Genomic DNA, 13,970 nt, shown 5'->3' with positions numbered 1-13,970 from the left:
AAAGATATTGTGGTAAGGACAAAAAAGTCTGGGGTGTTGATTCCCATCAAGACAAGAAAGGCAAGCGCCCACACGACAAAAATGCTGGCTTTGTCTTTTATATCTTTTCCATTTCTTCATTCTTCTGTTCAAGGAAGGCAATGGCAAAAGGCAAAAGGCAGCAATTTATTGATTAAAGGGATAACTGAGAAAAAAACAGGACTATTAGCTTAGAAGAAATAATGAAGTTGTGAACGGCTGTGCCGAATAGAGGCCGGAATGTCAAATCTATCATTCAAAGATTAGCATCAAAGCAGTCGAGTCTGAGAGTATAATGACCCAAAGGTTTGGAATGGCGAAATGTTATGGCTGGAAACACCTCTGCTGTGTACACACACACACACACACACACACACACACACACACACACACACACACATACACACTCAGAAAGTCGTACCTCTCCTTCTCTGCATAGTCGTTGTGTAGCTGGAGCTGCTTCTCTTGGGCCAAGTTCTCGGCTTGATTCTTCAGAGACTGCTCGTACTCCCGGATCTTTTCCTTCAAGGCCTTAATGGTCACCTCTGCAGAAGGTCAAAGCAGAAAGTCATGCGTGGAGAGAAAAGCAAGGAGCGGTTCAAATATAGGCAACTTAAAAACTACGAAGACAAAGGACTGTAGTAGTTTCCTAAGGGTGATAAATGGCGGTGATGACGATAATCTTGTTGACCTTTGCTTAAGGAACCGCGTTTCATTCCCTACATTCTTCCCACTGTCGGCACAGACGAGGAGCCTTGGCCCCTATGGCTTCTGCCTAATCTCTACATCCATGACTGGTACACAATATTCACCGTTCGACAAGAGCAGATATGCTGTATTCATTACGACTGCATTAGCGCTGAAACCCCACAACCTGCAAACGTCTGAGCGCTGCATGGGGGCGCCTGAAATAAATCCAACACATAACTGGGGTAATAAATAGGCCTCCGTGTGTATGTGTGTGTGTTTCTCTGAGAAAGATATAAGTGAGTGAGACAGTGATAAAGAGCATAGCCGCGCGCTGCCTTGACTTGACTGAGGGCTCTTAGCACTTTGTGTGCGCGTGCGTGTGATTTAAACTCCAGTCTCACTGCTCTGACACATAATCAATAGAGGAGAGTCCCCTCAGAGCCCTCTTACCCCTTAACTGCTTAACTGAACTTTAAACATTTAGGTTGCAGGGATCAATGGCCCCTGCACTCTTTTGTATGTGTGTGAGTGTGTGTGCGGACTAGTTGGCGTGTGCGTTTAACAGGAGTGGGAGTTCCACAGTGTGTTTTGGGGTTTAAATATCCCCCATCTATTGAGGCGGGAAGGAGGGATAAAGGATGAGGGAACAGGAAAATCAATGGCAGAATGGAACCCTGCCGCTATCGAGCTGTTCCAATTAACTCTCACTGAGGAAAGGGGGATTCCAAAACATTCCCTGCCCGCTCGCTCCCTCGCTCCTTTTTGACTGAAATTACAGCACTTTTATTACTGCTTCTCACTCATCTCTGTGCCTGTGTCAGTTTTTCCATCTTTCTTTACCCCGAGGTAGCCTGTCGTTTTTTATTCATGAAACTGTGCCTCATGTTTTTTCCCCCTGAAAACCTATTTGAAAATGTAAAAACTTGTACATTTTTTTGTGTTTTTGAATCATTCATAGGGCATTAAATATGTTCAATGTGGCCTCTTCGTTTGAAAAGGGCCTCTAAATACCGCCGTGTTTCTTTGACCTTATATTTTTAGTTAAAAGTTTGTCCAAACGCCAAAAATAGTGAGATTACCTTAAAGGATTAGAATAAAATATTTGGGGGGAATTTCTCAGACCAGCAGCAGTTGGAACACTATTAACACTATTGTTACCACATTAATACTTTTATTGAAGCCAAACCAAAAAGTAAAATAAAATCATCATCTTTCATCATCATCATTTCCGAGGGAGATGCAGTCGATGAACGAAATGAACGAACCACACCGGAGGTACATCACAGTTTGTCATGTGATTAATTGTGCGCCTACTTCAGTGCCCCCTCTCAAAGTCAGGAAAAATCCCGGTTTGTGCGGCTCTGCATGTATCCCGTGTCTAACCTTGGTTTTTGACCTCTGCAAACTCTTTGTTGTAGTCCTCCAGTGTCTCACGGAGTTTGGTGTTCTCCGTCTCAATGTCGTGCATCCTCTGGAGCTTCAGCTGCAGCTGCTGAGCCAGCTCCAACACAGGTACAGGATCTGGCAGAGACAAAACGCACCACATTAACACACTGGCAGGCAGATTACACAAACGAGGGCGGCGATGTGGCGTAGCGGGCTAGGAATAACTATAGTCAAGGCCTTGCGAGAGCAGGCATTTGCCCGGGTGAAGTGTCCTTGAGCAAGGCGATGAATCTCTCGCAGCTCCGGGAGAACTGACCCTGACCTTTGATCTCCCTATGGAGGATTAAAGGATCCGGCATGGCCAAAAAAATATTACAATTACTAACCACATATTAAAAATAACACGGCAGAGCACTAAGACAACCAGACACAGGAACAGTGAGTCTCCTCAGGCCAATCAGTCAGACAGCACTTCAATTGCACCATTATGCCCTTTCCTTTTCCATATCCGTTGTACACTCATACATATATGTATACTCATATAGATATACTTGAGTATATATTTATAATTACTAGTTTTTGTTTAAATGTTAACCTTTGAGTGTAGATACTGACCCCTATATTGCTATTGGAATTTAATTAATCACACAAGATATTAACAAAGAATTTGGAAAAGGGCCGCTACAAATACATCCATACGCAGTACACGTTTGTGTCGCTGTAACACGTTAACAACGCGGAAAGGTCATAACTAGTTTTGCACATAGTATTTATCCATAAAGGTTATTGAGTGATACACTATCAGCCATTGTATCAACAGTGACTATTGTCCTAGCATGAGATAAACTTTGGTGTACGGAGGAATAACGTGTCAACTGACCCAGTAATAGAACTGGATGAAATTGTACATGGACGCAGGCGACATGCATTAACAACAAAGATTACCGGTCTATGATCAGTTAAAGGGTTCACTGTGATGCAGCTTGAAAGCCTCAAAAAAAAAAAAAGAGAAACATGGGAGCAGACAGATGGACAAAGTGAGGGCCGTGAAATAGGCACGGTAAATAAGAGATTAAAGAAACAAGAGACAGAAGGAAGAAAGACAACTTTCTGCAGGCATTTTACCAACATCTCTGTGAACACACAGCAGGGTTAACTGTCAGTGTGATGAAGAGAGCCCTGTCAGTCAGGCCAATCACATCTGATTGGTGCTCATGGGTGGCAGACTGGTGACAGGCAGCCAAGAGACGCAGGCGACGCTCATCAGCATGCCAGCTAAAAGAGCAGTTTGCATGTTTGTGTGTGTTTGTGTGTGTGTTGTACAGATAAGAGGAACTGACAGCTTACAGCTGGGGGTAAGGGCTGTGTGTGTGTGTGTGTGTGTGTGTGTGTGTGTGTGCGCGTGCGTCTCATGTCTGACGCAGTTAGATATCTTAACTATGCTAATGAGAGATCAGCAGAGAACGATTGGGGAATTTCATGCTGATTTTGTGCTGTCAAGGTGACACACCATGCAGGGCTAAGCTCTGACACACATACATCTTGTCATTAAACACACGTGTGCACTACTGCACGGGCTCAGACAAATACACACAAAAAGTACAAACAAACAAATACTGAGGAACTTAACAGTATGCCCAGAATTTGCACCCGTATCTACCGCGGCGCCCTTGAAAATCAACTTTCTTTCCCTCTTATCAAACCTTCGTCCTTCACAATAGCAGCCCCCCCCCCCCCTCCTGCCTCCCGCCTCTACATCAACTGTGCAGCCTGTTAAAAGCAGTTTGACTTGTGGGCCGTTGCTGCTGAGCGCTCTCGCCAGACACCTTTAATCTAAAGCAGAGCACGCTGGGCTGACTAAACAGGCCTTCAGCTGATAGAAGACAGAACTAAACACACTGTTTCCTCTTTCAAGACTGCAGCATTAGTCAGGCTGGTCCGTGTCTGCGTGCGTGTGTGTGCATCAGGCATTACATCATTGTCTCGCTGCAAGTTAAGAATAGCCCCGTCAGAGCTGGCGCTGACTTATTGGGAGCAGTACTATCCAAAGATATTACTGTAGGTCTATCCATGTGGGAATCTGATGACCTCCTTACGCTATACATGAACTCGACTCCTCTCTCATCCCTACATACACGGCCCCTGCAGGGCTCCCATACAGCGGAAAACCGCCAACCAGTAGCTCCATGGCTATATATGTGTGCGTATGTGTGTGTGTGTGTGTGTGTGTGCGCGCGCTGCTTGTCCCTCCACGGCCTCAGCGTGCTAAACGTGACTGCTCATGTGCGTACTTGGCGAGAGACAATCGTTGGGGCACTTGTCATCCGTATCAGGACGCACCTTCTGTTGAGACCCTCTAAAGGCTTCACCAGTGGGGATCGCTCGTGGGGACATGTTAAGGTGTCGCACACGCCTGGATGCGCAGTGGAGCACCAGAGGGACGGCGTCGGGCTTTTTTCTTATCCCCTGTTGGTGCTGTCTGCATGGATAAGGGGGTCTCCACATCATGCTCGGTGGACTCGGGGAGGCGTTTAGACAAACACACGCACGTAGACACACACACACACACACAGGACGGACACAAAACGTAGCCTTACCTGGGACATCAATTATTTTCTTGTACACGTTCAAGAAGGCGGCCTCTGCTTCTTTACTTCTTTTACTCAAGGCATCGATCTGCGAGGAGAGAGAGAGAGAGAGAGAGAGAAACTGAGGGCGGTGTGGGGGGCTTAAGTGTCAGATTCACCGCCTCACAACTGATCGTCACACACGCGCGCACTCCAAAAAGGCAGGCCCATTAATTTCACAACAAGAGTCGGCGACATAGCAGCATTTCCTCACTTTGCGCGTCGCTGTGCTGCATGCAATCGCGGCGGTCGTCTTGACGTTGGTGTTCCCTCCCCGTGAAGTCAGTTCAGCTGTTCAGCCCGATGACGGATGCGTTTCGCGTGCCGCGTCCGTCCTAAAGTGTGTGCGCCTAAGTCGGTGTGCCGGTGCGTGTGCAAATGTGTGCGCTCGTTCCCCCTCAAGCACGCTGACATCATTAAACAGCTGGCTCAGTCTTTCCAGCCACAGCAGGGGCAGATTATTCAGTCGGCTCTTAGCGGCAATACAGTGTGGATGCATTACCGCTGCAGCCATTAACACAAGAGGGCACGGCATGCCTTCCATCACCGATATTATTGAAACGGACAGGATTAGATTGGATCCATGAGGGATTCATTCTAAAAAATTAAAAAATATTTGAAAAACCACTCCGGGGGGAACTTTTAACAATGTTGTCAATGCGGACATATTGGGCAGCGGGCTCTACTGTGGTCTCTGTGTCACAAGCCAATATGAGACACAGAGAGTAGGCCAAACGCATCTGAAATCAAGTCTAAATCGAGGGAAACAGATGCCAAATGAAGACATTCGGAGGGTGCTACTGTGCTGGGCAGAGCTACAGATGACTCCTCTGGCTCGCGCACTCAGACTAAACAGCCTTGTGTTTCTCTTCCAGCTCCTCCAGCACATTCACTGAGAGAAAAGGAATAAAGACAAAAGCCTAAATAAGTCCAAATATAAAGTCTTCACATTCCCAGCCAAGCCAGTAGTGTAGTTGATGGGTGGTTTAGGGGTCCTTGCCACTGTAAACAGAGCGGCCTACATGTAATACTGCCTGGGCTCCTATGGGAACCTAATAAATCTCTTCACATGGCTTTGATTCATCTCTAGTTTTTTAGCCGCAAAACATCTGGCCCGGAGTAGGCCTGTGCCAGCACCCCTCCCTCTCCCTCTCTCCCCCCCTTGATTTCTCTATGTCTTTTTCCCCCTCGGTCTGTCTCTCGCTCTCTTGAATTCTCCCTCCCATCACTTCCATGTTCTCTGACTCATTTCTTTTTTTCCCCTCAATCTTTTTCAGTGTCAGTCTTTTCTCACATGTTTCCCCGTCACACGCTAATGACGATCTGGCACGCATAGGGCTCCGGTCTCTTTACACTACGCCCTACGACTATATCTCACCCTCGCATCATGCTGCATCATGTCCTTCACCCTCTTCATGGGCTGTGTGACATTGAGCGATCAGCATCCTCAAATGCAAGGCCGCTAATGGGAGATTACTGATGCCGAGTACTAATACCTCTCACACACCAACGCCAAACCTGTTCATCAGCTCGGAAATGTGCGCGCACGCATGTGTGTGTAGGACATTTTGTGATCGGCCGCAACAATATTACAACGAAGAGGAAACACAAATGCTCCCAAACCAACGCAAGGAGCGATCTGCCGATGGCCGCGGAGGAAACCGGCTGCGTGACTGTACAATGACTGGGCCAAGGTCAGTGGTACAGCAGCTTTATATAGCCCAACATGGGAGGCAGGAAATAGACATTTAATGTAGGACACACCCTGCAGTTAGAGGCAGGTTAACTGCAGGACCACAGCCATTAGAAGACCACCCAGGATTTGCAAATACAACCCTGCTGCACCAAACTGCAGCTCTTTCAACCAATCCCGTTGACATCTGCTAGTACATGCTTCCCTGCCCCCCCCCCCCCCTCACACACACACACACACACAGAAAAACAAATGAAGTGACAAAAATGATACCTCACCAGTATCGGTGGGTTACCGAGGAGAAGTGCTTGCAATTGCAAAAGGGCTCCCTGACACATCCGCACACACAAGCGCATACGTACATACGTCAGCACCATGTGCCACCACCATCACTCAGCACCGCCTCGCTCCCCTATCTAACCCACAGTGTGTGAAGGGCATCAGGCTGACCTGCGTGTGTGCGTGCATGTGTGTGTGTGTGTGTGTGTGTATGGGCCCCAGTGGAGTCTGATAAGGGGAGGCTATGGGAAGCAGAGACTGAAGCCTTGGATAATGGAAAAGCTTATCTGATCGATGGACCAACAAGGAACACTGAGCATGCAACATACACACACAAAACCCCCACGTACACACATACTTAACCCGTTTAGCAAACTGAGGCTTTGTGGAAACAGTTCTGTTATTGGTAATAATTATGACCTGAGGGCATCCACCTTTCAATGACAAAGATTAAAGAGAGTATCAAGACCTCCAAGTTCCTGGGATAAAACTTTTTTATTGTTCTGTCTGGGTTCCACATTCACTTAGCAAAGATCCGAGCTGAGGGGAAAATGCTTAAGGTTGAGTTACTGTGGGACTTTTGACAGGAAGACCCTCTGCTTTCTGGTGCTGTCTTGTCCTTGATCAAAGCACTGGGGGGTGAGCAAACAAAGCCGGGCTGAAATTACACATCCTCCGAGCTGCTCGTGTTGTGGCATGCAAGCGCGCAAAATAGTTGACTGATTGATGGGCTGCTCTAAGAACCGGCGCTGGTGTACAGTATTATCTCAACAACCATAAGATAATGTCTTTCTCAGTTCGGCGACCACCCACTGCGCGAGTTCTGGTGTGCACGCCGTCGAGGTGTGTCAACACGAGGATGGTGGAAACAGCTGACAAAGCCACAATTATATTGCTGCCGTTTCTATTCTCTAAATAGACTGCGGATGATCAGCAGAACATGGTGGGACCACTATAAGTTACAGCTTTTTTTTATTTTTTTTTACATAACCACTGGCTGTGGTTGCTGCTCTAACACAAGAATATGGAAAGTAACCCAGTGTTAAACTGTAATATTCTATGGCCAGTAGCAAAGCACAACTGTCACTGTCTATTGAGATGATTTTGTTTGCGAGAGTGTGTGTGTGTGTGTGTGTGTGTCTCCATGTGTGTGCGCTCGAGAAGAGACACTGCTGGGCTGAATGTCCACCCACTCCAACCCCAAAGAACGCCCCAGTCTAAACCAGCCGCTTCCACTCCTACCCTCTGACTTTCACATATGGGAGTGAACTGGAAATGCTTGCCTGCCAGAAAGGAGGAGTCACGATGGAAATAGGCCAAAATGATGGAGGAGGAGATAGAGGGGAACTGTGGGAGTATGATGTAGCACACACACACACACACACACACACACACAGACAAAAGTCACCTCTTACAGGTCAAGGTACATGGAAACCTAGGGCGCAGCATTTAATTGAAAGTAAATAAATGAGCCACAATGAGTAAAAAAAAAAAGAAAAAAGGGTTTGTGATTCACCAGATCCACATATAACCCCACCGAATCATGCAGACAAACAAAGTCTGAGGAAATAGCATTCGCTGAGTTGTGACTGGCTAGAGCCGCGGTTTTGTGCTGGCTTTTTTTTTTCCTCCCTTTTTTTTTTTTTTTTGCAGGATGCAATTTAAACACACCCTCGGGCTACAGGACTTCATGAATAGGACAGAAAATCAAGAGCAGAGCACGGCGAAGAAAAGAGAGGAGAGGAAAGAGGGGAAATGAGATAGTGGCAAGAGAGAGAACAGGAGATGGCAGAAGGAGGAGAAGAGACGAGAGACGAGATGACGATTTAAGAGGAAAGATGAAGGCGCGATGGGCACTGAGAGGGACAAAGGGGCTTTAAAAAACGCTCTGTATAAACCCCGCGCGCTTGAGCATGCGTGTCTACCGCCATACTAGTCTAAATTCCCAATTACTCACCTCTCCTTGGAAGCTCTTGAGCAAAGGGGCGACCTGTTTCCGGAAATCCTGAAAAGACAGGGAGACCAGTTGGTTAGGGAAACAATCAGTCAGCCAATTTTAATCATAAATAACAGCGAATAAACAGGTCCGTGCGGCAGTGATGTTCAGAAGTGCTTCTTTGAGCAGTTTCACGCTAGCAGACCACACTGGGATCAACAAAAGTCAAGTCATTTTATCCATGGACAATGAATAACGGAGAGGTGCGTGAACCAGTGACGAACACGAGGGTACACAACAGGCCGGGTTTGTACCTCAAGGTGCTTTGCGTTTCTTATAAGAACAGGTGCAGCACCACCTGGGTCACCCAGAGGCCCCACGCGGCCGTGTGCGTGAGTAAGACTACGGTTAATGCAAATTGTGTCAGCGCAAAGTTTTTACTACAGAGCGAATGGGTTTTTATCCCGCAAGTCCCATCGCATGACTTTACAGTACGAGTCAGCGGTTTCAGATTAGAGAATATATCAGCGGAACATGCAAATCACCACGCTGTTGGCCGAGCCTACACCCTGACAAACTGAACTGGAGCGTACGGTAAAAAGTGCGGCAGAATAGGACATTCTGTACAGGAACATTTGGTTTGCCCGCTTTGTGGACACAAATACTCCCGAAACGGACTAATGAAGATGTGCGGTTCTGACAGATGTGCGCTCGGGAGACGCTGCGCCTTTTAGAAAACTGTCTAAAAGCCCAGCCGGTGCTGCACCGAGCGTGCATCCCCGACTGACCTGGGACCAGTGTCTGGGCCGGGCCTAATCCCAGGTTGGTCCAGACAGGCTTGTCTGGGGCTGAGGACAGGTCATGACCTTGGCGACCCTTCCCCCATTGTTACCTCATCAGGGGTCGCTGCGGCTGTTTGTCTGGGCCAATTCAATATTCCCCTGCTGGGGATAATGACCGCCACCCCACTCTCAGCCCCCCACCAGCCTCCCCTTCCTCCTCTGACTTACACACACACACACACACACACACACACACACACACACACACACACACACACACACACAGAACAGCCCCCACACAAAACGACAGAGTAGCGTCGGTTTTGTCATTTGCATTAGATTATGATTACATCCTAATTTTCCAGTTGTGAATTCAATTTGCTAGATTTTAGATTACATGCACTCACTCCTCGTTTTCAGCCAAAGTTGATTGAACCCAATATGAATTTTATCCCTATCCTTTGGCCTTGCCGTTGGGTAGCTGTGACAGGAGTTCGACAAACTTGCATGCACGCAATACGCACACAAACACACACACCGGACCCACAAAGACAAAAGGCGTTCAAATAACACGCCGAGGCGACCTACTGCTACACCCAAACCCTGAACCCCTTTGCTCCACACGCCCGTGCTCCGCTCCTCAGCCCTCTCACCGTCCAGAGATTTATGACCATATAACATAACAATGCACATAGACACCATAGTGTGTGTGTGTGTGTGTGTAGCGACGGGAAAGGAGGGGGGCCAGGCAGCAGGAGATGGATGGCTGGTGTGTGAGCTGCCGGCAGACAGCAGACAGGCCAACCCGAGGAATCCTCCAGGGAGTATAGAACTCCCATTCGCTGTCTGTCTGCCCTGCAGCTAAACACAAACGGGAGTATGTGCATGTGTGCACACACACACACACACACACACAAAAAAAAAGAAGTTGTTTTACTAGCACTGCCTGTGGCTAGTAATCTTTGGGACATTTTACAGCCATTCCCACCCTTTGCCTTTATAACGAAGTGGTGAAGGAGACTTGACTAACTAAAAGGAAATTAAGAAGTGGATGAATAATTCAGGCAACTTAGGAAGCACAGTGAGATGTAGTCTCCGGAAAGAAAATTCAGCAGTGTGTCGGCGCTAATGAATTATGGAAACTTTGTTTTCACGCCACATTTCTTTGCACTACTTTCATAATGCTACAAAAGCCAGCGTGCGTGCGTGTGTTTGTGTGTGTGCGTGCGTTATTATGCGGACTGTGAGTGCAGTTCACGCCGAGTACAGCTCGGCAGACTAGACACAGTCAACGTGGGCCGGTCTCCTGGTTGCTGAATAATGGATCAGAGGCGGACTCCCGCTCAGCCTAATGCAGTCTGATCTGATGTGACTGTGATCTCCGCTGACTGGTGCCGACCACAGAGAGCTGACAGGCCGCTCCGTAGGCCACTCCACCACAAAGCGGCCCGGGAGACGGGGGTGGGGGAAGGCGCCGTCTCGCCGCACGAGGCGGGCCGGGGCGAAGCGTTTAATCGAAGCGCAAGGGCCGCCGACGTGTTACGGGGCCTCCCCTCCAACCCCCGTCGGTAGGCGGCCTCGGCGCGCTCGCACACCTTTCAGGAACGCCCGGGAGTTTTAGTGTCGATTCCCATTGAGCTGTTACGGCCCTGTAATGAATCCTGTCGCTGGCTCGGATTCCTCCTCCACATACCAGGGAGATGCCAGGGGCCACACAGACGCCAGAGGAGCCTTCCTAAATCACAGCCTTGTTACACTGATGAATGTGTGGGTCCTGTTCTGTGATTGCGGCTATCTGCCTCTGTGTGTGTGTGTGTGTGTGTGTGTGTGCCTCCGCTCCACTGGGTGTTTTCTCTGTGTGCGTGTCTGTCCGACCTGCCTCCTGCGTGCTTGCTGGTTAAGTGGTTACACCAGAAAATGAGATTGGGAATGAATGTGCAGAGTAAAGGGGGATTAGCATCTCCTACATGCAGGTAGCATACTGCTCCACACTGGGCGGCCCACCAGCTGAAGTCAGTCACCATCCTGCCGCTGTGGTGACTGTAATACGCTTACTGTCAACTCCGCCGAGAGTTGACCATTTTCTATCCACAGTCTACTCCATTCATACATAATTCATGCTGCCATCAATAATTCACCGTGGTGACATTACCAATAATAACACAACAATACTTTGTTTTCGCTGTGTGGTTGAAAATGCGTTGCCCTGGTAACAGATGAAACAAATATTCCCAGGAGGAGTGATGGGAACACAGGAACAGGACAGAATTCCCTCCTGATCCCACTTAGTAGTGTTGTCACACTCTCTCGCTCTCTCTCTCTCTTGCTCTGTATCTTTCCGCCCCCCCCCTCAAACACACACACACACACACTCACGGACCACACTTTCTGCATGCATAAAAAAAACTAGGTCAGATAATACAAACTCCTGAGGGGTTTTCGGTTTTGTCTCTTTAGGATTTCAGGGAAACTAATGGAGAGACTATTTTTGGGCGCCAAGCCCGCATCTCTACTCCTCCCCTTCTTCTTCTTCTCAGTAAATAACCACGGCAACATTTACCAAGAGGAGAAGAGACACTGAGAAAACACAGATTGACGATTGTCAAAGCGGGACACACGCGGTGCTGTGTGTTGGTGCATGTCTGGGAATATGTGATGTTCTCACCTCTGGTGTGCTCTTCTTGAACTCACGGCTCAGGTCGATTAGTTTCTTCCTGGACTGTTCACTCTCGTCCTGTCTGTTGGCAAGCTGTGTGGCGGTGGCGTCGAGTTCTTTCTGCAACACAAAACACACACCTTATTATTGTTTTTGTTTTTTCGAGAGCGACACGGTTTGTCATACGTATTATTGTCTCGGTCATCATAGTTAGAATTAAGAATAACAAGACAGGAAATGTGTTTCTAACTGCACAACAGAGTCCTCGTGTCATCTGGCGTTCTGGAGACCACCCGTCCCGCCTCCGCTGAACCAGTACGTTGCCGCAGCGCAAGCGAGAGAGCAACACCACAAGGACAATGTGGCGGCAACGAAAACCAGTGCAAACCGAAGGGTCCATCGTGTAGCAGTGCGTTCTCCTCCATTTCGGCCCCGTCAGTCAATCAGCAACGGACCACGACAACTCTGCACATGGCTCAAAACCATTACCGACTGTCAACCCCCCCCTCAAAATAGCACCAGCGATTATCAGCAGTGTTGTCAAACTGAGTCATGGTCCGCCTTTATCCGCATCCATTTTGCATTGTTATTAATAGCCATTTATGGGACTTGTTCCAGATGATGGGCCAAGTGCTGACACTAACAAGGCGTTCAGGCCTTGTAAAGATTGTATCTCTCTCTGCTGAGTGTGTGAGAGTTGCTGGATTATGTTTCTGTTGGATTCTTGCCTCCTGTCATGCCCCCCCCTCCCCCCCTTACTTTTCCGTACCCTCTACAGATCACGCACTCCCCCGTCCAACCAGCAGTGCCGTCTCCTCTGCTTAAATCTCTCTCCTCTCCCTTTAGTCCGCCTCCCCCCTTTTCTTCTGCCCCCTCCCATCCACCTCCTGTGAGGCCGCCCACCCCTGAGAGTGATTAAACGCTGCTGAAGGGCCGTTATGCTAACTAACACACTAATCATTTAATACACACATTACCACAGGGGCCCTTGTGGCTCAGTCTGCTGACAAGGTCCCAAAACACACTCATGCACGCGCACACACACACACACACGCATGCACCCACCTCCGTGCATCGCCCACGCCTCCCCCAACACACACAAGAAAACACAACCCTCTAAAGAAATAGTGTGATCGAGTACTAATTAGGAGACCTCCTCCCCCCATCAGCATTGAGATTAACTCCCTGACCAGCTTTGATCTGGTTTTATCCACAAACCCTGAAAGAAAATGCGAAACAAATGTTGGTCGGCTGTCGTCCGCCGTGGATTTTAGACACAGTAGCACAGGACGTTTGGAGAAAGAAAAAAAAAGAAAGCGACTCTCTCGCTTACATGGCATCCTGCTCTAGCTGCCGATGGAGCAGTTGATGTAGCAGCCTGTCCGCCCGTGGCCATGGAGCAGCTGCACTATCTGTTAGTGAACTCGAGCGTGTGCAGAAGCTTGAGCAACGCTTGATGAGAGGAGGAACCTTATAAATTTTAATCACGTTAAATTAATTGTCAAAAAATGAATGCTCTAGTTCATGAATAGAGGTGTAATTATTATATCGGTAAAGATTAGCTACAGGAACAAGAATGTAAGGCCCAGTTGGTTCGAGATACTAACACCAACTGTGCAGACATTAATCAAAAATTTGATGCGTTAGGCCGGAAGACTAATCACCCTAAATCATTTAATAAGTCACTGGACCGCTGCCTGATCAGATTTCACAAGGCATAAGCAGTAACCAGGATAATTTTAGGTGCATCCCAAAAGCAAAGATATAATGGCGTCAATCATTCACGCTGTGCCCTTTAACACAAACATGATTTGTACATAAATTGAATTACTAGAGAAGTAAAATGGCACGAGTGACCGATTAGTACAGGATATTGATAAGAGTATGTGTGTCCTAAAACTAA

The 13,970-nt window shown here is 48.0% G+C and overlaps 1 protein-coding gene across 4 annotated transcripts in view; it reads right to left on the bottom strand.

Annotated features, from left to right (window-relative positions):
• cux1a (cut-like homeobox 1a) overlaps positions 1-13,970 on the bottom strand; it is a 51,562-nt gene that overhangs the window by 22,724 nt on the left and 14,868 nt on the right. For all 4 annotated transcript variants that reach the window (XM_078098319.1, XM_078098320.1, XM_078098321.1 and 1 more), the window contains exons 2-6: positions 12,077-12,187; positions 8,651-8,698; positions 4,692-4,770; positions 2,092-2,229; positions 440-563 (exon numbers count right to left, since the gene is read on the bottom strand). In XM_078098319.1, the coding sequence (XP_077954445.1) occupies positions 440-563; positions 2,092-2,229; positions 4,692-4,770; positions 8,651-8,698; positions 12,077-12,187 (500 nt within the window). The remainder of the gene's footprint in view (positions 1-439; positions 564-2,091; positions 2,230-4,691; positions 4,771-8,650; positions 8,699-12,076; positions 12,188-13,970) is intronic.

This window comes from Gasterosteus aculeatus, chromosome 1 (genome assembly GCF_964276395.1).
Source record: "Gasterosteus aculeatus chromosome 1, fGasAcu3.hap1.1, whole genome shotgun sequence".
NCBI lineage: Eukaryota > Metazoa > Chordata > Actinopteri > Perciformes > Gasterosteidae > Gasterosteus > Gasterosteus aculeatus.
The sequence above is the reverse complement of the archived record's forward strand: the minus strand, read 5'-3'. Positions and strand labels throughout refer to the sequence as shown.